The following is a 23,929-nucleotide window of genomic DNA, read 5'->3' as shown; positions in this document are numbered from 1 at the left end:
CGAGAGCCCACTTTATTAGTCGCATTCAGAATGCAGACCACTCCGGCCGCGAGGTTTTTAAAGTAGTCCAATCCTTTTTTAACCCCAAGGCGCTGGAGTCCAAAGTAAACCCCACCCCAGCCTTGTGTAGCAAAATAGCTAATCATTTTGAAAATAAAATTTCAATGGTCTACAACTCCTTTGTACCACCGGAGCCTACTACGGCGACAGGCAAATCCCTAATTACACCAGGGGCCCCTGGGCTTTTTAATTTCACGCCAATACAAACTCTGGAAGCTCTAGCGGCCATCCAGAGATGTCGCTCAGGCGCTCCTGACGATCCCTGCCCACCCAAACTATGGAAAATAATAGCTGCCCCTCTGGCGGATTCACTACTGCAGTTATGGAACTCCTCGCTGGACACGGGCATTTTCCCGGATTCCTGGAAACATGCAACTCTACTGCCATTAAGAAAGAAATTAAACGGCGACCCAGACGACCTCAGCAATCTCCAACCCATTTCCCTACTCTCAGCCCCAGGCAAAATGTTGGAGAAATTGGTGCAGCACCAATTGACCTCTTTCATCGAGCTTAGAGGGGCCTTACATGACACACAATCAGGTTTCAGGGCAGGTTTCAGTACAGAGACCGCACTCCTTGAGGTTGCTGAGTCAGTTAGGTGGACTCTGGACTCAGGCGATTCGGCAATGCTGGTGCTCCTGGACCTGTCTGCAGCGTTTGATACCGTGGACCATTCTATACTGATCCAGAGGCTACATGCCACGGGCCTTGGGGGTAAGGTTCTGGCCTGGCTGACATCCTATATGAGTGGCCGCACGTAGAGGGTCGCAATTAAGCCATATGAGTCTGATCCGAGACAACTTTGGTGTGGTGTCCCACAGGGTTCGGCCCTGAGCCCCCTACTCTTCAACCTATATCTCGCGCCGCTCTTCTCTTTGATTGCCAATTGGGGTGTTAAAGCAATTTCCTATGCTGATGACACCCAGTTGTTTTTCTCTTTTAAAGAGCAGTCGGTGGAGGCCTTTACAAACTTTAAAGGCTGTTTACGAGATATTGCGGTTTGGATGAATTCAAACAAATTAAAACTGAATGCGGGTAAGACCGAGGTTTTGTTCTTCGGTCAGGGCGGTGCCCCTTTTGCAGAGCTGTGGTGGCCGGCGGAAATGGGTCCACCGCCCTCCCCCGCCAAATGCATCCAGAACTTAGGGGTGAGATGGGAGACAGATCTCTCCCTCTCAGCTCTAATTCAGCAAGTCTCAGCAACTTGTTTCAGCAAATTAAAAAACCTAAGGAAAATTCTGCACTGCTTACCTGAAGACTGCCATAAAACGGTAGTTCATGCAACAGTCACCTCGAGGCTGGACTATGCAAATGCCCTGTACCTGGGCCTTCCCAAATATGCGACTCATCGACTCCAGATGGTACAGAAATAGGCTGCGAGACTGGTCTGCCGCTTGCCTTTTCGAGACCATGTCTCTCCGCATCTTCTGAAACTCCACTGGCTGCCAGTAGAGAAGAGAATCATTTTTAAGGCTATGACCTTCGTCTACAGGGCTCTAAGTGGCAAGTGCCCGAGCTATCTGGAAGATAGACTACGTCCCTACAAACAGTCACGCGCACTGCGCTCTAACGCCCAAAACCTGCTACAGTCTTTCCACTTTAGGAAAGCTCGCCTGGGTGGTAGAACCTTCTCGGTTAGAGCAGCCACATTGTGGAACTCCCTGCCAGGCCACCTTCGCCTGGCTAACACAGAACCTGGTTTCCGGAAGGCGCTGAAGACCTGGCTGTTCAAATCAGATTAATACACTAGAGGTGGCTCTCGTCCTCTTTGCTTGTTGCTATTGCCTGATGTTTTCAGCGTGGGGACGCCCCTGCCTGGGGCAGCTGTCGCGCTTTATAAGCTTCTGTATTATTATTATTATTATTATTATCTTGGATTAGGCCGAAATGGTCAACTTAAGAAAAACAAACACAAAAATGTAATTAGAAACATAGAAATGGCTAATTCCCTTATCTGTAAGTATTTATCTAGAAGAATAGCAACATTCAAAGCGTTTATACTCACTTTATGATGCGCAACTTACAATTACATCACAAAAGCAACATATATCATGTAATATTCTAATTTTCTACTATTAGTATGCGTACATATGTTAGTATACAATTAGTTTAGCCATGCAAAATGCAAATCCCACGTGTAATTCTTTATTAATATAATTGGTAAGTCTTTCACTGCAAACAAATTAATAAGATTACTATTAGTTGATTATTCAGATTAATATAAACATGCAGAATGGTGGGGGGGGGTATACAACATTTTGTACTACCCGCTCCAGCACTAGTAACAAGACAGGCAGTCAAAGAGACAGACAGACAGACAGACAGACAGACAGATAGATAGATAGATAGATAGATAGATAGATAGATAGATAGATAGATAGATAGATAGATAGATAGATAGATAGATAGATAGATAGATAGATAGATAGATCGATAGATAGATAGATAGATAGATAGATAGATAGATAGATAGATAGATAGATAGATAGATAGATAGATAGATAGATAGATAGATAGATAGATATATGAATGAATGGATAAGGTATTTATTGAGCACTGGAATTCACCCCTAAAGGGGTATCTACACGCTATCTGCAAAGCATAACATACGTGGGTGGAGAGCTAGTCTGACTGAAAAAATTCGTTTTTCTGTATTGTTTTTTAATTTGGACAAATCCGCACACACCCTTAGTGCCATTGGAAGTTTATTCCACAGACGAGGTGCTACATAGGCAAAGGTTCTGCCGCAAGTACGTATCTTGTTAACCCGTGGTTCCACAAGCAGCGCCTTTCTACTGAAGCCTAGCTGTCTGTTTTGGTGGTAAGGGACAAGACAGTCGGTCATGTAGCTAGGGACGCTTGCATTGAGGGTTTTGTGAGTCAGACAGCATATTTTAAACTTTATTCGGCAATGAATAGGCAGCCAATGTAAGCTTTTTATTAGTGACAAAGAGGAGGTCTCAGTGGTTCATTCAAGGCCAAACGTGCTGCCGTATTCTGAACCACCTGGAGCCTATTTAGTGTTCTCTCATTCGCAGCACCCAGTAGAGCATTACAATAGTCTAATCTACTAACCACCAAGGTTTGAAGCAGGGTCTTGTCTGCCGATAAAGGGAGAAGATCGAACACTCTCCGTAGGAGTTTTAGTAAGCCAAAACAGCTACCTGACACAGCTGTCGCCTGCTCCTTCATGGCGAGCGAGAGGTCTATGTGCACTCCTAAGTTTTTTGCCTTGCAAGTGGGTACAGGAGCGAGGCCTAACTCTATCGACAACCACTCTAGGGCCCAAAGAAGTTGAACTTCACCATATAGAAGAATTTCAGTCTTGTTGGCATTCAACTGGAGGAAATTCTTTGACATCCAGTTGGAGATTGCACGCATGCCTGTGGCAAACTTTTGTTTAGTATCCTCTGAATTGCTATCAAATGGAAATAGCTGTTGCATATCATCCCCGTATGAAAAAGGTACAAAATGATGGTCTCTGATGATCTTCGCCAGGGGTGCCATGTATACATTAAATAGCGTTGGGCTAAGGCATGATCCCTGGGGCACTCTATTCAGTGTTTTTTCTCTGGAGTGGAACATTTCCAGTTTCACCGTTTGAGTGCGTTGTTCCAAAAAACTTGAGAACCACTGAAGGGCATACCCCGCTATGCTGATTTCCATTAATCTTTGTAGCAGTCTCTGATGTGCCACATAATCAAAAGCTGTGGACAAGTCCAGCAGCACCAGGGCCACAGCTTTGTCCCTATCCAAGGCCAGTTTAACAGCATCTGTGACACCAAGCAGGGCTGTTTCCGTAGAGTGTTTGGGTCGGAATCCAGATTGTGAAGAATCCAAACATTGCTGCGCCTCCATAAATTTCATGAACTGCCTATTGACATGTCCCTTCATGAGTTTGCTCATAAGGGGGAGGAGGTATATAGGACGATAGTTAGATAACTCTGAAGGTGCTATGTTGTATTTTTTGGTGATTGGTAAAATTTGCGCAGTTTTCCACGCCCTGGGTACTTTGCCCTCACTCATAGAGTAATTGATGAGTGAGCGGATGGCAGAGGCAAGGGGATGTGCCAGTACAGCAAACCATTTTGCCGGCATTATATCACTGGGTGATCCTGATTTTGCTGTTTTCAGCAATTCCTCTACTTTGGAATCCTGTAAGAGGGAAAAATGGGCAAGCAGATCATCTGTTCTAGGCTCCATGGGGCATATCAACAACAACCGGCGATAATTATCGCTCAGCGCTCTTAGCGTGAGGATAATTATCGCCGGCTAGCGTGAATTTTTATCGCTGAGATAGCGTGCTATTAGCAACGCTTATCTCAATAGCGATAAAAATCTACACGCTAACAGGCTAACGTGAGATTATCTCTGGAAACCCAGCGATAATCACACGTTACCTTGTTGATAGGGACAGGCACACTTAGCCATGATATCCTCCTTCCATAGGATATCATGGCTAAGTCTGAAAATTAGCAGACGTAAAAAAGCAGTGATAACCGCGGTTAGCGCTGCTTTTTTTGTCTCTAACAGGGTTAGCGACATTCTTGATAATAGGAGAAATGTCGCTTAGCGACATTTCTCCTATTATTTAACTCTGGAACGCCCCCTTTGCATCTCATTAGAGATGCAAGGGGAAGCGTAGAGTAAAAGGGTGCTAACATGCAAATTTGCGTGTTAGCACCCTGTTGTTGATAGGGTGCTAGTTTTATCTCTGCTTTTTTGGCTTTTAAAGCCAAAAAAGCAGAGATAAAGCCCTTGTTGATATGCCCCCATATGGGTTGCAATGGGGATGTTCCCAGTGTCCCCATCTGATCTATTGGGGAAAGCATCATACATTTTTTCTATCTTATCAATGAAGACATTCGAAATATTGTCGCATAAGATCTGGGAGGCAGGGATATGATTACTGCATGCTTTAGGAGCGGTAAAAGATTTGAGTATTGTATATAGCTGTTTCCCTGCTTCAGTTCATTGGGCCAATATACATTTTTTTTGTGCCAGTTTAATGTTTTTATGGTACATGTTGGATGCAGCCTTGAAAATTTCTTTGTCTGATTGGAGGTGAGACGTGCGCCAAGATCTTTCGAATTTTTTTGCACTTTGATTTTTCTCTGCGTAAATTGAGAGAACCACATAGCCCGGTTTCTTTACGATTTAGGGGCATATTATCAAGGGCCTTATCTCATTTTAATGCCAAAAAAACGGACATAATCTTTTCGCCCTATTTGCAAGCCAGTGCTAACATGCATTAGCGCATGTTATCAGCTGTTTTGCAGACGCCTCGCTTTGCATCTCTAATGAGATGCAAAGTGGGCGTCACTGGGCGTACCCCTGACGGACTACCTTGTAAATTATCACTAAATGCACACCGCGATATTTACAAGGTGGCCCTCAGGATTTTAGCAGACATCAGTTTTGGACGAAAACCGCGGTTTTCACCAAAAACTGACGTCTGCTAAAATCCTGACAGAGGGAGGTGGATTGATGTGTTACGACCACAGGGTCGTATCATCAAGCATATTGCCATTTTGCAGGGAACATCGCTGGAAAACCAGCGATGTTCCCTGCAGAACTGGCGATTTCCCCGCTATCAGTGGATTATATATCGCCCTTGAGTTATGCGTTGATGATAGCGTGCTAACTCGGCCATTTAATTCAGTGATAGCAGGCGGTAGGGAAATCAGCGCTAGGCACGCTGGGCGATAATTATTGCCCCTCGTTGTTGATACGCCTCTTGGACTTAGTTGGTTTTAGAGGAGCTATAATGTCTATGGCCGATTCAATGTTCATTGAGTCTACTGTTAATATGACTAGACTTGGAGAAGTCAGGAGATCTAAACACTTGCGGAAAGCTCTTTTCTGAGATCTTGCACCATTGGCGTGCCGGTTTACTAGTATATCTAGGTTGACTGATTGGCCAGTGGATCTGGAAATTAATAACGGAGTGGTCCGACCAGATCACAGGTTCTGGAGGTAAAGAAGATAAATTAGGGGAGTTAGCAAGAATGAGATCCAGGGTGTGCCCAGATATATGGGTAGGCCCCGTGTTGTTCAGAACTAACCCCATCGAAGTCATGTCCTCTAAAAATTGTACAGCATCGACATTGTCTTTAATTTCGCTATGTAAATTAAAATCCCCAAGAAGGATGAAGTATTTGGATGCCATAACATGTGGGTCAATCTTTTCCATCAATATTTAAGAGAAGTCTTTCAAAGGTCCTGGAGGGCGATATGCTAAAGCTCCTCTCCAGCAGTTCTGCGGATGGATGGATGGATGGATAGATAGATAGATAGATAGATAGATAGATAGATAGATAGATAGATAGATAGATAGATAGATAGATAGATAGATAGATAGATAGATAGATAGATAGATAGATAGATAGATAGATAGATAGATAGATAGATAGATAGATAGATAGATAGATAGATACTGAAAAGCTTCATTTAGGCCTGTGCTCGAGTGCTTGTTAGGTACCTGTCTTGCTCTCAGTGACAGTGACCCTCCGACTCCCAACTTCTACGCTCCCCTCTACCCTTGCAAGATGCCAGGCAGGCACTTTATTCAAAATAATAGGTGTGGATGGCCTGATAATTAACCTGCAGCTAGTGCATGACAGGCTGTAGTCCTGTTTTTTACAGGGTCAAGTAAGACTACGAGTTCCAGAAGTCTAAGAAAATGCCACGACTGGCCTAACTAATCACTCATGGACATGGGAAACTTGGAAGCTATGGATTGGACCCCACACCCATACATGCCAACAAACCCGATTCAGTAGAGACACCACATTTTTGAAGACAGAAATGGTTGTCTCCCGTCTGAACTTGCTTCTGATTCAATAGAAGTCAATAGGAGAAATACATTCCTCTGATATATTTTTTAAGTGCCCCACTTTCCTCTTCTTCAATGTTGGCATGTATGCTCACCCCTTTGGGCCCCAGTGCCACTTCACTTAATGCAGCATTGATGTGTATGGTTCTCACTGTGCTTAGCAGTGTGCCTATTCTCATTAACCATATCATATTTTTGGCTGTCCTTGAACTCTGCCAACACTTTCACGAACAGAGTGCTATTTAGCAACATGTGCTCTCTATGACTTAAGGAAGAGAGGCTTGGCTGTAATCAAGATGGCCGCTGCTGTGTGAAGGTCCGCCGCATCCACTGTCCTTCTGTGTTTCTGCTGCAGGGTGGCATGGGGGTCCATTGCAAGGGGCCACTGCACCTATGAAGGTCTGTTCCTTGTGTCTCTACTACAGGGTGGCATCGGTGTCCATTGTAAGGTGGCCACTGCACCTATGAAGGTCTGTTCCTTGTGTCTCTGCTACAGGGTGGCATCGTGGGTCCATTGTAAGGGAGCCGCAGCTGTCTGAAGATCTGTCCCCACCATTCTCCCTCTGTGTCTCTTCTAAAGGGAGGCATCAGTGGTCCATTGAAAGGTTCCCCCACTGCCCTTGGTTCCTCTTCTATAGGGTGGCATTAGGGGTCCATTGCAAGGGGGCAACTGCACCTGTGAAGGTCTGTCCCTTGTGTCTCTGCTACAGGGTGGCATCGGGGTCCATTGTAAGGGAGCCGCAGCTGTCTGAAGATCTGTCCCCACCACTGTCTCTCTGTGTCTCTTCTAAAGGGAGGCATCAGTGGTCCATTGAAAGGTTCCACCACTGCCCTTGGTTCCTTTTCTATAGGGTGGCATTAGGGGTCCATTGCAAGGAGGCAACTGCACCTGTGAAGGTCGGTCCCCTGTGTCTCTGCTACATGGTGGCATGGGGGCTCCATTGTAAGGGAGCCGCAGCTGTGTGAAGAACTGTCTCCACCACTGTCCCTCGGTGTGGCATTGGTGGTCCAGTGCAAGGGGCTGCTGTTTTGTGAAGATCCAACACCACCACTGTCCCCCTGTCCCTGTGCTGCAGGGTGGCATTGGGGGTCCATTGCAAGGTGGCCACTGCACCTATGAAGGTATGTCCCTTGTGTCTCTACTACAGGGTGGCATGGGGGCTCCATTGTAAGGGAGCCGCAGCTGTCTGAAGATCTGTCCCCACCACTGTCCCTCTGTGTCTCTTCTACAGGGTGGCATCGGGCTCCATTGTAAGGGAGCCGCAGCTCTGTGAAGAACTGTCTCCACCACTGTCCCTCAGTTCCTCTTCTACAGGGTGGCTTTGGTGGTCCATTACTAGGGGGACATCGCTGTGTGAAGGTCCGTCCACTGTGCCTCTGCTAGAGTGGGCCTCATGGGTCCATTGTTGCTGTGTGAAGGTCCATCGCCACCAATGTCACTTTGTGTCTCTGCTACAAGGTGGCATCGAGGGTCCATTGCAAGGGGGCCGCTGTTTTTTGAAGGCACGTCCCCTCCACTATGCCTCTGTGTCTCTGCTACAGGCTGGCATTGGGGGTCCATTGCAAGGGGGAAGATCCTATGAGAAAGACCATCCCCTCCACTGTGTCTCTGTGTCTCTGCTACATGGTGGCCCTGCTGTGTGAAGGTCCTTCCTCAACACTATCCCTCAGTCTCTCTTCTACAGGGTGGCATCGGGAGTCCATTCCAAGGCGGCTGAGATAATTCATTCCCAATGCAAAGGTGTTCATTCCCAGCCCTCCCTACAATGAGTAGGAGTGTTAACCTGTAGATTTTTTATATTACCTTTTGAGGCACCTCTGGCTACCCTTTTTTCTCTAAATTTAGATAAGAATTTCAAACTTATCAGCTAAAGGCAAGGTTACAAGCGTGGGGCTTTTGTGGTGTAAAGACTGACATTCCACAGTCCTGTTTTTAGTAAAATACGAGCACATTCTCCAGACATCCAGTTGAACAGGAACCAGTAAGTGAGAAGTGACAAGTGCAGAGTGAAGAGGGATTTGTCTCTCTTCGAGGGCATGTTTTTCTTTCTTCATTGGTTGATCAGCAGGATGATGGCACGTGCTGCAGTATAAAAGGTGACAGTGTTTCCTGGAGGTCCCAGGTATCTCACCATGGCCATGAAGGTCCTCTCTGTGACTGTGATGCTGATCCTAGCAGGTAAGTTTGGGATAATTGCGTCTCTTTCCAACTTCTGGGGAGCAATGGGGGCCTCTATAGTAAAAAGATGTATCACTCGCCTACCAGTATTTTTCAATGGGTGCCCTTTATTCCGTGAATTATCTCTAGCACGCCAGTGCCAGTAATTTACCACTGGCGCTCTTTAGGGCAAGAATTACCCCCAGTGTGTCAGTGCCAGTATTTTGTCACAAGTGTGTGCCATGCTAAGGATTGCTGCAAGTGTGCCAGGACCAGTATTATTTATCTTGGGTTTCTCTATAAGACAATAATTACCTTCAGTATGCCAGGTCCAAGAACAAACTTGCAAGCTTCACATCACATTGTCACAAACACACACATTCACTCACTCACTCTCATTCGCCCACACTCACTCATTCATTCTCACTCACACTCTCTCATACCCACTTACGCTCATTCTTATTCATTCTCACTCACTTACATTCACTCTGAGCCACACTCAATCTCTCACACTCCTCCTTTCTGACACTCAGACCCAGGTTAACTAAATCTTTGTGCCTGGATTGCGTCGCTTTTGTGATGCAAACATTGGAGAGAGTGTTGTGGGAGGGTTTGCTAGCCAACACAAATCAGGATTTGAGATGAGTAGTGTCCCAACGTAATGCAAAGTTGCAATGTGAGTTGCTTTGCGTTATTTTGCATCCTGATGGCAGTCCATGGGTTTTGACACACATCAATATATAGAAACATTGGTGGATAGGAATTTTACCCATTATATTGTGCCTCCTTGAGGCAGACGTAAAGAGGTTTTAATTTCTCTTTGTTTTTACAACTTTGCATGTGTGCTGCATTCTATAGCATACATGCAAAGTGGGTTAAGGCATAGGTTTTGTGCCAGAAGGGACACCTTCAATTATAAAACCTATGTTTCTGAGAATACACACACACACTTGCTCTACTAACAGAGGTGTGTGCTGTGCTGCATGGCGGCCAAATGTGCAGCAGCGCATGGGGAGAGAAAAAATGCACCACATTCTGTTTGATAAGGCACATTTATATCACTCTCCCTTTGACACAATGCAGAGCAGCAACTTTGGTGCAGATTTGCCTTGCGTTAAAGAATATAGGGGCCGATTCATAGAACTAACTTAAGACAAAATCCTAAACTTACTACTTTTGGTATTCACAGAAGTTAGGATTTTGTCTTCAGTTTGTCTTAAGACAAACGTGAGACAGACTTAAGACAAACTTAAGACAAACTTAAGACAGACTTAAGACAAACTTAAGACAAACTTAAGACAAAATCCTAACTTAAGTCTGTCTTAAGTCTGTCTTAAATCTGTCTTAAGTCTGTCTTAAGTTTGTCTTAAGTCTGTCTTAAGTCTTTCTTAAGTCTGTCTTAAGTTTGTCTTAAGACAAACTTAAGACAAAATCCTAACTTCTGTGAATACCAAAAGTAGCAAATTTAGGATTTTGTCTTAAGTTAGTTCTGTGAATCAGGCCCAGTATATCTGGGACTTAATCTCACGCAATCTCACTTCACTGCATGTCACTGACTCTCACTCATCACACACATGCTTACACATGAAGAAGCACTCGCACATAAACATGCTCTTTCATATAAATATACTCTACCTCCAAAAACGCACACACCATACTTTTACTTACAACAGCTTCCACCAAAGGACCTATGTGTGCACCTCTGCTTATTATACTAATTATAAATAATAGAAAATTATTCAATATTACCATAATGAAAAACAGGCAGAAAATAAGGAAAGGAGCCCCCTCCCCCTTAGTTCTTGGCACTGACTTTTTTACCTCTGAGGCCAGGGGTTACAAGGACAGTGCCAGGGGTTGCCAGGAGCTAGCCAGCGGTCACAGCTGTGACGCCTGGTGACCCCTAAATGACCTCTATTCTTTCAGCCATACATAACTGTAGGCCTGATTTTGAGTTTGAGGGCACTCTGTTCCAAAAGAAACACTGTGCAATGTCCGACAGAGCCTTAGTCCACCTGCCTCGTTTAGAGGAATGCCAACCTTAATTTGTCCATAGACTCAGTATCAGTTGGATTCTTTGACAGCGACTTCCTCCGACAGTGAGACATAGTAGGGAATGTCAGATGAAGGACATTGCACTGCATGACCTATTTTGAGTAAATAATGTAATTTATGTGTTTCCAATCTGTCATCACCAGGAAATATCTTGTGAGAGTTTGTGCCAGGAAAAAACAAGCACCAAGAGACCCCCACACCCTAAGAGATTTGTACCAGGTTGCGGGGGGTATCATTATTTATTTTCTGTTCATCACTGCCATAAAAAACCTAGTGGAGAGATAATAATGACCCCACACCCTGGTAGAAAGCTCTTAGGGTCTAGAGGTCACCAGGGGTTGTTCTTTCTATCACAAACTCCCACCTTTTGAAAAGATTTGTAAATGGGCTTTAAAATCTAAGGCAGCCATCCACCAAGGTTTTTATGCCAATATCATAGTGGTTCCTTTCTACAAATAGCAATGGCCACTGGGCGTGCTGTCATCTTTAAATTTGTTTAAATGTGGTTGTATGGATCTGTGAGTGGGTGTGTGAGTGGTTGTGTGGGTGTGTGAGTGATTCTGTGGATGATGTCATCAGTGACATAATATGTGAGGGCATAAGCAGTGCATTGGGGGCGTAAGTTATAGTTAGCTGAGGTAACTATAACGGCTGAATTTCAGTTGTTTTGTATGAGTGAAATCTGAGCCTAACTATAATGTCCCTGTAACCTTTGTTGTTTTCAGTGAATATATATAACTCACTGAAAAAAACAATGCTTACAAGAGACATTATAGTTAGGAAACAGAATTAAAAAAACGTAGAAATTTACTGAAAAAAACCAAGGGTTACATCTATATTATATCACCTCAAGACTGCTCATAACTAAGGCGTCACAAAGCGTATGCCTCTTTATACAGTCTCTTATACAGTCTGTGTCAGCCCACGGAGCTTAACAAAGTATTGCTTCTAGTGTATGGGCATACCCTACGCATGCTCTCTGGTTTCATGAGCCACTTGCTCCCTCATGCAGCATCACCTCAGGCTTTTTCACCCCTTTACCTGCCCTCATGCTTTCCAGCTGTTAAAGTTTTTGGGAGTGGAGCTTGCATAGTCTCCCATTAGTGTGTGATCAGACGCTTGGTCCTCAGAATCCATGCTCTCTAATGAAAAGGAGGAGCCATACGCTGCGAAAACGTGTGAGATTGTTCTCTTCTGGGGAATCCAAGAAGATTAATTGCTGTCTTGAAACATGTGCATTTGGAGGTGCAAGACCTTTAATTGAGGAACTGAGTAGGTCATTGACCAGTGGGCAGTCTTGTATCTGGATACCATCAGGTGGTGTGCCAGGACCCCAGTACTGGTGTCCTGGCTTCCCAGCAGAGTGGTCGCTCCCCCTGTGACTGTGGTATCGTACTTGCAGCGCTTTGCCTCTACCGACTGCCAGCTGTGTGCTCTGACCGCCGCTTTGCCCAATTACATATTTAATTGCCAGCGCTAGTTGCATTATCTTATATTTGCCAACTTTATTCCATTACTTGCAGCGCTTTGCCTTTACCGACTGCCAGCTGTGTGCTCTGACCGCCGCTCTGCCCAATTATATGTTTAATTGCCAGCGTTAGTTGCATTGTCTTATATTTGCCAACTTTATTCCTGTTTTTGCATTCTCCCCCAAGCGTTCTCGGCGTTCAGACCCCTCCGCCTCCATTTTGTTGATTGTTGTCCTCCGTAGCCCGCCCCGCCTCCCAGCTGAGACGCCCTCGCCCCTCCCCCTCCACTATCCATATATGACAGGAGTTCCCGCGCGCAGCGTTCACGCGCAGCGATCGCGCCCAACCCGCGCCGAAGGTGCGCCAAAGGTAAGCCCGTCTACGCCCGTCCGCGCCTGGACCGCGCCCAGCGCCAGACCCCCTGCCCCTCGCGCTGCCCAACCCTCCCGCATCACCTACGATGCCACCACCCTCCTAGCCCTCAACCCCGGTCGCGCCCCCAACTGCGTCCAAGCCGCCCCTGGACAAACCCATGGACCTTTCTCCTGCTACTCCTGCAAATTCAGCGAAACCAACAACATCTCCGTCACGACCACACCACTGACTCCCGAACCCAACCACCTACAATGCATCCTTCTCAACACCCGATCAGTCCACAGGCACGCCATTGACCTATGGAATCTACTAGACACCATTTCTCCAGACGTCGCCTTCCTTACAGAAACATGGATGAATGCTTCCTCCGCACCAGACCTCACCATTGCCATCCCGGAAGACTATAAGATCACTCGCAAAGACCGTACCAGCCACACAGGAGGAGGAATCGCTATCGTCCATAAGAAATCAATCCGCATCTCAACCAGCTCTGACGCCAACCTCGCCAATTCCGAACACCTTCACTTCCAAATCCACATCGACCCCAAAACCACACTCAGAGGCACCCTCCTCTACAGACCACCAGGACCCCGCGCGAAATTCAGTGAAGACATCACGGACTTCATCACTCCACACGCGCTCCCTTCCAAAGAATACATCCTTCTGGGAGACCTCAACTTTCACCTTGAAAAGAGCAACGACCGCAACACCACCACCCTCCTGGACAACCTCGCCAACCTCGGACTTAAACAACTGGTCACTTCCCCCACCCACATCGCAGGTCACACACTCGACCCCATCTTCACCTCCAGCAATCATGTCTCCTTCAGCCACACTGCGGATCTCCTCTGGACTGACCACAGCTGCGTTCACTTCACCTACAACAAGCCCAAACCCACCAACCACCTCCAACCAACTCTGCAAAGAAACTGGAACAAAATCACCACCGACCAGATCTCCTCTTCGCTCCTTCTAAACACCCCAACCCACTCCTGGGACCCAAACCTAGCCGTCGCCAACTTCACCCAATGGTTAGCCAACACCGCCGACACCTTAGCACCACTGAAAAAACGTCACAGCAAACCTGGCAACAAGAAGGCCTCATGGTTCAACGATGACCTTAAGAAGTCCAAGAAACTCTGCCGCACCCTTGAAAAAGCGTGGAAAAAAGACCCAACCACCAGCACCAAGGACGCCTTCAAAAACGCCACCCGCACTCACCACCAACTAATCCGAAAGGCCAAGAAAACAGCATTCAAGGATTGACTTGACAACAACGCCCACAACAGCAAGGAACTTTTCAACATCGTCAAGGAGTTTTCCAATCCCTCGGCCAACTCCAACGACATCACCCCCTCTCAAGCCCTCTGCGACTCCCTAGCCTCATTCTTCCACAACAAGATTGCAGACATCCACAACAGCTTCGACAACCAACCCGGAGCCCAACCCACCCAACCACATGCTGAACACTCCACCCCCGTGAACACTCTTAACGACTGGAACCCAATCTCCACTGAGGACACCATCCGCTTGATGAACTCCATCCACTCAGGATCCCCCACAGACCCATGTCCTCACCACATCTTCAACAAAGCAGACTCCGTCATAGCACCGCACCTCCGAGACGTCATCAACTGCTCCTTCAACTCCGCCACCTTTCCGGAAAACTGGAAACACGCTGAACTCACCGCCCTTCTGAAAAAACCAACAGCGGACCCCACCGAACTCAAAAATTACCGCCCCATCTCGCTCCTTCCATTCCCGGCCAAAGTCATCGAGAAAGCTGTCAACATCCAGCTCGCCGCTTTCCTCGAAACCAACAAATCCCTCGACTCCTCACAATCAGGCTTCCGAGCAAAACACAGCACTGAGACCGCCCTCATCGCAGCAACAGACGACATTCGAACTCTACTGGACAATGGAGACACAGTCGCCCTCATCCTCCTCGACCTCTCTGCAGCATTCGACACAGTCTGCCACAGCACCCTTTTACAACGCCTCAGCAACATCGGAATACATGGAAAAGCACTTGGATGGATCACCTCGTTCCTCACCGGAAGAACCCAGAGAGTCCGCCTCCCACCATTCAAGTCCGAGGCCACCGAAGTCATCTGTGGCGTACCACAAGGTTCCTCTCTCAGCCCCACCCTCTTCAACGTATACATGAGCCCCCTCGCGACCATCGCCCGCCAACACAACCTCAACATCATCTCTTACGCGGATGACACTCAACTGATCCTTTCCCTTACCAAGGACCCCAGCACCGCCAAATCTAACCTACACGAAGGAATGAAAGAAGTTGCTGAATGGATGAAACTCAGCCGTCTGAAACTGAACTCAGATAAAACAGAAGTCCTCATCCTAGGTACATCCCCCTCTGCATGGGACGACTCTTGGTGGCCGGCAGCCCTTGGAAAAGCACCCATCCCGACAGACCACGCACGGAATCTAGGCGTTATCCTGGATTCTTCACTTTCAATGAACAGACAAGTCAGCGCCGTATCCTCATCCTGCTTCAACATTCTTCACATGCTCAAAAAAACTTTTCGCTGGATCCCCACCGAAACCAGGAAAACAGTAACCCATGCTCTGGTCACGAGCCGACTGGACTACGGAAACACCCTCTACGCAGGCACTACCGCTAAACTCCAAAAGAAACTCCAACAAATCCAAAACGCCTCAGCCAGAATCATATTAGACATCCCACGCAACAAACACATCTCTGGTCACCTGAAAGACCTCCACTGGCTACCCGTCAATAAGAGAATCACTTTCCGACTGCTAACCCACGCACACAAATCACTCTACGACATCGGACCAGAATGCCTCAACTCAAGACTGTCCTTCTACACCCCCTCCCGCCAGCTACGCTCCTCCAGCCAAGCCCTCGCCACTGTACCTCGCATCAACAAGACCACAATGGGAGGTAGATCCTTCTCTTACCTGGCTGCTAAAACATGGAACTCACTCCCCACCCACCTTCGCCTTACCCAGAACCACCTAGCTTTCAGAAAGCAACTTAAAACGTGGATATTTGACAAGTAATCCTCCTCCCCCCCCTTAGCGCCTGAGACCCTCTGGGTATGTAGTGCGCTATATAAATTCTCTGACTTGACTTGACTTGATAGCCAGTGCTGCAGACTTTAGGCAAATTAGTCTTAGTACATTGAGAAGGCCTATTAGGGAGGTGTAGGGGACTAGAAACTCATACATAGTATGGCACACTGTATAGCACACAAATGTCCTTTCAATATTTAATAGAGGGAAATTAACTAAACTAATGTGGGTAAAACTCAAATATGGACAAATAATAAGAAACCCAACTAGTGCTTTATTTAGGAAATATATAACCCCAATAGTTGTTATAGCTCCTTAGTGCTAGATGCTAAATGTGTTTACTTTGGCCCTATGTCTATTATTATCTAAAGGGAGTTGTTCAGGATGCTTCAGGGAACTTCACGAGGACTTTGGTCTCAGATGGAGCCATACAAAGGGGCGCCAAAGGTGGGCATGGATGCAGTTGCTGGACCTCTGGACCCAAGTTTTACGCTTCTGGAAACAAGTAACCGCTATCGCTGCCAAGTAGCCTGATGGAAACATTGCATCAGCTGCCACTACTTAGTCCCCAAAGTGCCTTTCCCTTTAGGGACCTCTGTCATGGACTCTACTGATTGCAGACAACATATTGTCACACATGAAACCAGAGACTCAGCTATCATATCTCCAGATCCCAAAGGGCTGGATAGAATGCTTTAATGGTTCTTGAAGCTCAACATGCTTCTCCAGCCTCCAGGACCAAATTCTACTCAACCTAGATCTGGGTGATGTGGTCAAAGCCAGGACGTCTGGGATGCAGCGGCTGGTGTTTCATTACTGTTGGAACACACTGCTTGAATCTCTTTTCACTGGAGTAGGGCAACTTTACCCATCAGGCAAGCTTTTGTTAGTGTGGTAAAAATCAGTTCAGTTGTGTTTTATTTCCATTTTTTTTTAAATTACCATTTGAAAAAGGTGCTAGTTTGACCTGAAAGGATTTCCTTTTGAATATTCCTGCCTTTTAAAGTCAGAATTCAGAGATTCAGAAATGTTTTAACTCACACTTGAATTTTTAGACAAATGTGATTGGCTAGTGAAAGATTCTGCAAACCTTTTTCTCATCTTGAATTTTTTAACTCAATTATGATTAATCTACGAACAGTGGAACCAAATCCCACAGGAATGATGAGGCACCACAAGTGTGTCCAACCCAGACTGTGGTTGGAGGGACCCAGGGGCACAGAAAACTTGACCAACGGACCAGGAAAAACATGGAAACCTGTGTTTGATTCACAACTCAAGGTGGGATCGCCATATCAGCAGTGAATTGATGCGATATGTTGTGAAAAAATAAAATTCTTGACTTCCACAAATGGTTAAAAAAGACAAAAGAGGTGTGGTGTAGAGAGAGAGAGATAGAGATAGAGATAGAGATAGAGATAGATATAGAGATAAAGACAGAGGCAGAAAAAAAGACAGAGAGGAACAGAGCCCAAGGCCTTGTGCAGCAGTGGTTGTAGCCAGGCCCTGTGATCAACCCCTACTGTGCTCAGCAAGAGTTGTTCAGTGTGGGGTTGGCAATAAAGTGTATTGTAAAAAACATAGACATTCACTGTAAAACACAGTTAAAACTGAGCCACGGTTCTGATGATTCAAATGTGAAAAACCACAGAAATGTACCAGTTATTGCAATCAATGTACACTCAGCATGCCATAACTCACAGCAGCAGCCATGCACAAAACCTGCATTTGTGTAAACGGGACTGTGAAAAGTAACTAAGCAAGAGTTAAGCATGGCAGAAGACTTGAGGTATGGCAGGTGTGGTGTTGGTTGTGTACCAGACAAAAAGAGGAATACAGATAGATAGAGCAACTCGCAGATTGTCACCCTTGAATCTCATCTCTATTTGTAACAGGCTGCCCTTCTGTTCCCCTTGGAATGCAGACACATCTATGAGTTGTTTTGAAATCATATGTTGTACTTTAATACATTGTTATAAACGTATATGTTCGAAACGTTTATGTTATTGTCTGATTGGTCTGTATTAACAATAAATCTTCGATGTTTAAATCATTAGTCTAATAAGCTATAATAAATTAAATGAATGTGTTCCATGGAGAAAATATAGTAATAGACGCAAAGCAGAGATAAGGGGTTGGATAGAGATCTTTTCCAACCATACTCTCATTTTGGAAGTAGCAGAGAGAAGACACTGTGACCCAGAATAGTGGTGTCTTTTAATAAGTCATTCATTATAACTCTTTTCATTTTAAAGTCCATTATATGCATGACAAAATAAATGTTTTTCTTTTCTGTTTACCAACAGCCCATGGATGCCCTCCAAGCTCACCCTCAGATACGCGAGACAGTAAGTCTTTCAATTTTGACTTGTTATTTGAGGAATGTGAATTAAACTGTCTACATTTATTGGAAGAACCAGATATGTCAAATAAGGGATAGTGCAGCAGGCCTACGAGGATCCCATGGAACCAGAATTACTTTTATCTTTTACCTCCCAGTTGAGGACAGATAGCTGATTACCCTCACTTGCATAGTGGTCCTTTAAACTGCCCGCCCCATTCTACACTAGGGACATAAAGGTAGTTTTAATCCCCCTGCACTATTATGTACTAGGGTCTTATAGGGAAGGTCATGTCAATCATAGGGGTACCCTAACCCATAGCGTACAGTAGTGTATGAAAGCCCTAAGCCTGGTTTGGCAAAGCCCAGGGACAGTCGGAGTCAGTTACCACCAGTACCAGTCAGCAAAACGTTGGCGTGGATCGGGCACAGGATGCCTTTGCAACACTGATACACAAACACAGTGCTTTGAGTGGCAAGGGAAAAGCAGAAACCATCCTTTGAGGACCACAAAATCTCACTCGCCGTACCAAAACATGACAAACAGACTTTGGACTTAACACATTATCCACCCCGATATGGCCACAAGGAGCTCTCAGTGCAGCTGCTGCTGCACCGACCTTTGGTGTATTGCTCTAATAGGAGCCATTCTCCGTAACCCCTGCATGTAATAAACCCCATAATTCATCAATAGGAGTCAACCCCACTATCTATCTTTCAAAAAAACAATTCATAAAAAAACGATCCCAATATTTATCTATTGTAACATGTCTCGTATTCCAGTTTGTACATAAGGCCCTAATCCATGCTAAGACCTGGCGGCCATATTGGATGGGTCAATTACCACACGTTCTATATCTCATGTCTCTCATATATGCAACCGTTTCGTAATTTATGTCAGCAACACTCCCTAGTGTATCAATGCATTGTTTAATGAAAAACGATCCACTATTTCATGTAAGTAAGTTGCTATGGGGCTCGTTCGCAATTATAAACACAATCCTGGTCCAAAAATGAACGCAGCCGCCACGCTGCACCCATTCACGACTCTATTTAGTGCCATTTACCCATATTGAGCATCGCATTGCAACACCCATTTTGGTTTTACTCTCTAAGTTTAATATACGATCTCCAATAAAAGTGCTCCCAATATTTTAGAAAAAAATTTAAAAAATGATATCAAAGGAAAAAGTTATTTTTGAGTCCTATGTAATCTAAGAAAGTATTACGCATTATACAGTTAACATTCCAAAAACTGTTTCATTTGTCCACAAAGAAAGAAGAGTTCCAAGAACTCAGGAGACACAGACCACTCTATTGTCAGGTTCACATTACAGCACCGATATTTAGCTAAGTGCATTTACAGTGGATCCCAATAGATTCACTAGTAATTGAGAAAATCAATATATCATTAAACATATACATATGTACAGCATCCTTAGGTGTTTTACAGTAAATAGAAAAAATCAATGTATCATCCTGCGTATGCATATGTACATAGTCCTTGGATGTATTACAGGAAATAATGCATCTCGTCATTGATATTAAACCCAAATTTCACTGTCCTGAGACGGCATATCCATGACGCCTCCCGTTGCCTCAGAAGCAATTCCCTGGCACCTTCACGTTCTGGCATCTTCACATGATTAATGCCATAAAATGTAAAATTCTTATCATTGGGATTCTCACATTGTATATGCATAGAGACCGGGTATTTATCATCACTATTCCTGATAGCTCTGGCATGTTCTTGTATACACAGTTTAGTTTAAGACTATGGTGCCGATCACGATCCGGTAAAAACCGGGTACGAACCGTCGGACGGAGCATATTCCCCGTCCGACGCGTACCCGGTCGTCAAAATATACAAACATGGAATTACGATTCGCACGGAAACACCTTTTCCGTACGAATCGTACAAAACCCCGACCGAACAAAATAAACGTACAAATGCGATCCGGGAAACCGCCGACGTGACGTCGGGACGCACGCAGCCTGACATTCACGAACCAGGAATTACGATTCGCACCGACGTCATCCGGCACGGTGAATATTTTCCGGCAGCCACAAAATCTCACTCGCCGTACCAAAACATGACAAACAGACTTTGGACTTAACACATTATCCACCCCGATATGGCCACAAGGAGCTCTCAGTGCAGCTGCTGCTGCACCGACCTTTGGTGTTTTGCTCTAATAGGAGCCATTCTCCGTAACCCCTGCATGTAATAAACCCCATAATTCATCAATAGGAGTCAACCCCACTATCTATCTTTCAAAAAAACAATTCATAAAAAAACGATCCCAATATTTATCTTTTGTAACATGTCTCGTATTCCAGTTTGTACATAAGGCCCTAATCCATGCTAAGACCTGGTGGCCATATTGGATGGGTCAATTACCACACGTTCTATATCTCATGTCTCTCATATATGCAACCGTTTCGTAATTTATGTCAGCAACACTCCCTAGTGTATCAATGCATTGTTTAATGAAAAACGATCCACTATTTCATGTAAGTAAGTTGCTATGGGGCTCGTTCGCAATTATAAACACAATCCTGGTCCAAAAATGAACGCAGCCGCCACGCTGCACCCATTCACGACTCCATTTAGTGCCATTTACCCATATTGAGCATCGCATTGCAACACCCATTTTGGTTTTACTCTCTAAGTTTAATATACGATCTCCAATAAAAGTGCTCCCAATATTTTAGAAAAAAATTTAAAAAATGATATCAAAGGAAAAAGTTATTTTTGAGTCCTATGTAATCTAAGAAAGTATTACGCATTATACAGTTAACATTCCAAAAACTGTTTCATTTGTCCACAAAGAAAGAAGAGTTCCAAGAACTCAGGAGACACAGACCACTCTATTGTCAGGTTCACATTACAGCACCGATATTTAGCTAAGTGCATTTACAGTGGATCCCAATAGATTTACTAGTAATTGAGAAAATCAATATATCATTAAACATATACATATGTACAGCATCCTTAGGTGTTTTACAGTAAATAGAAAAAAATCAATGTATCATCCTGGTTATGCATATGTACATAGTCCTTGGATGTATTACAGGAAATAATGCATCTCGTCATTGATATTAAACCCAAATTTCACGGTCCTGAGACGGCATATCCATGACGCCTCCCGTTGCCTCAGAAGCAATTCCCTGGCACCTTCACGTTCTGGCATCTTCACATGATTAATGCCATAAAATGTAAAATTCTTATCATTGGGATGCTCAATTTGTATATGCATAGAGACCGGGTATTTATCATCACTATTCCTGATAGCTCTGGCATGTTCTTGTATACACAGTTTAGTTTAAGACTATGGTGCTGATCACGATCCGGTAAAAACCGGGTACGAACCGTCGGACGGAGCATATTCCCCGTCCGACGCGTACCCGGTCGTCAAAATATACAAACATGGAATGACGATTCGCACAGAAACACCTTTTCCGTACGAATCGTACAAAACCCCGACCGAACAAAATAAACGTACAAATGCGATCCGGGAAAGCGCCGACGTGACGTCGGGACGCACGCAGCCTGACATTCACGAACCAGGAATTACGATTCGCACCGACGTCATCCCGCACGGTGAATATTTTCCGGCAGCCAAAAACTGCCGGGAAATCAGGACGACGCGAACAAGGAGGACCCATACGCTACGGACAGACAGGACGACGCGAACAAGGACGACCTGTACGCGACGGACAGACATGGACCCGAACCTACGTGTCATCCCGGCCCTCATAGCAGTCAACCTCCTCTACAGGTTACGACGCAGACGCCGCAGAAGGTCAGAACAACACCCATGGGCAAAGGGGGGGGGGGCAGGGGCAGGACACATAACCCCCACCCAAGTCACACAGCACACATGCCCTGGACATACCTGACCCTCAGGCCCTGGTCACTACGAGGGGGTGGGGGCGTGTCTAGCCAAGCCAGCGACCGCCACAACGGAAGTTCTTCACGACGCGAACCGGCAACACAACCATACAGGTACGTCCCGTACCCATGCCTTAAGAGCGTGGGTACGAGTCGTACCACGCCCACACCTACGTCACCCCAACAATTGTGGGACGGCACGTACCCACATGGCAAAGGCCTGGGGACGGCCCGCACAAGCATTCCACAGCGTGGGTACGGCAATGTACGGACCGTACCCCCACCCGCGTATGCATGGAGCGTACCCCCCACCCCAACAGTGTAAGTACGACACGTACCCCCACCCGCGTACATACGGAGCGTACCCCCCACCCCAACAGTGTAAGTACGACCCGTACCCTCACCCGCATACGCATGGAGCGTACCCCCCACCCCAACAGTGTAAGTACGACACGTACCCCCACCTGCGTACGTACGGAGCAAACCCCCCCACCCCAACAGTGTAAGTACGACACGTGTGCGGGTGGGGGTAGGACTCGAACGTACAGGGGTGTACATACACGGTGGTACCACACGTACACGGGTGGGGGTAGGACTCTAACGTACAGGGGTGTACATACACGGTGGTACGACACGTACACGGGTGGGGGTACGACTCGAATGTACACGGGTGTACATACACGGGTGGGGGTTCGACACGTACACGGGTGTACATACAGGGGGGGTGTACATACACGGGGAGTATGACTCGAACGTATGGGTGCTGGGGGGAGTGTTGGGTGCGTATGCGGGCACATGTCTCCATGGTTGCTATGGGAGTTCGGTGCGGACGGTGTTTTTACCATACGGTTGTAAGATCGGACGCACTGGGTGGTTCGTGATTCCTCGGTCGGACTTCACTTTTCACATTTGTACGGTAAATCATCCAAGGACGTGTCGGACACATTTTCCGACCTGAGGACGTGTGGGGAATAATTCCCAAGGCGGTTCGTATGGACTTTTTACCATGCGAATCGTGATTGCCAGTTTGTACGGCACTTGTACGATTCGTACGGTAAAAAGACCGGATACGAGTCGGACGGGCCTTTTTTTTAACCGGATCGTGATCGGCACCTGAGTGTACTGCTCCCAATATATTTCTTCTGACAAGCACATACAATCATATACACTGTAAACATTGTGTTACAGTTGATTAAACAGTTTATTGTGAACTCCCTAGATGTATTGTTGCTAAATTTTCTGCTCTTATTTAAACCAAATTTGCATATGCAACAATTGCCACAAATATGGAAACCCAAAGGTTTGTCGGGTAACCACATTGACATGGGGGTGGGAATGATTCTGATGTAACTGGGACTTAACAGATCTTTCAGAGTCTTACTTCTGCGGTAGACTACTCTGGGCTTCTTAGATGTTATCATGCTTGTTATACCATCCTTTTCAAGGAGATACCAGTTCTTTCGTAGCATGTTGTATATATGATTGCTAAAAGCATTATGCTCCGTAATGAAAAGTACCCCAGAATCAGATTTTCCAATATCAGATTTTCTCCTAACTTTTGACATCATTGTTTCTTCTCTTTTAAGGGTCATAGCCCTCCTTTCAGCCTTATCCAAGCAGGCTCGATTATATCCCCTCTTGGAAAAATTAGTCTTAATTTTGCTGATATTTTTTGTAAAATCTT

The 23,929-nt window shown here is 45.6% G+C and overlaps 1 protein-coding gene across 8 annotated transcripts in view; it reads left to right on the top strand.

Moving 5' to 3' along the window:
* The first annotated feature begins 8,970 nt into the window (after positions 1–8,970).
* LOC146829991 (uncharacterized) overlaps positions 8,971–23,929 on the top strand; it is a 328,887-nt gene continuing 313,928 nt past the window's right edge. For 5 of the 8 annotated variants that reach the window (XM_085604233.1, XM_085604235.1, XM_085604231.1 and 2 more), the window contains exons 1-2: positions 8,971–9,074; positions 18,316–18,357. In XM_085604233.1, coding sequence (XP_085460359.1) covers positions 9,029–9,074; positions 18,316–18,357 — 88 coding nt within the window. In that variant the 5' untranslated portion in view covers positions 8,971–9,028. The remainder of the gene's footprint in view (positions 9,075–18,315; positions 18,358–23,929) is intronic. The other 3 variants (XM_085604229.1, XM_085604234.1, XM_085604228.1) reach the window with 1 other exon arrangement.

Source organism: Triturus cristatus, chromosome 5_1, assembly GCF_964204655.1.
Source record: "Triturus cristatus chromosome 5_1, aTriCri1.1, whole genome shotgun sequence".
Classification (NCBI taxonomy): Eukaryota; Metazoa; Chordata; class Amphibia; order Caudata; family Salamandridae; genus Triturus; species Triturus cristatus.
The sequence above is the reverse complement of the archived record's forward strand: the minus strand, read 5'-3'. Positions and strand labels throughout refer to the sequence as shown.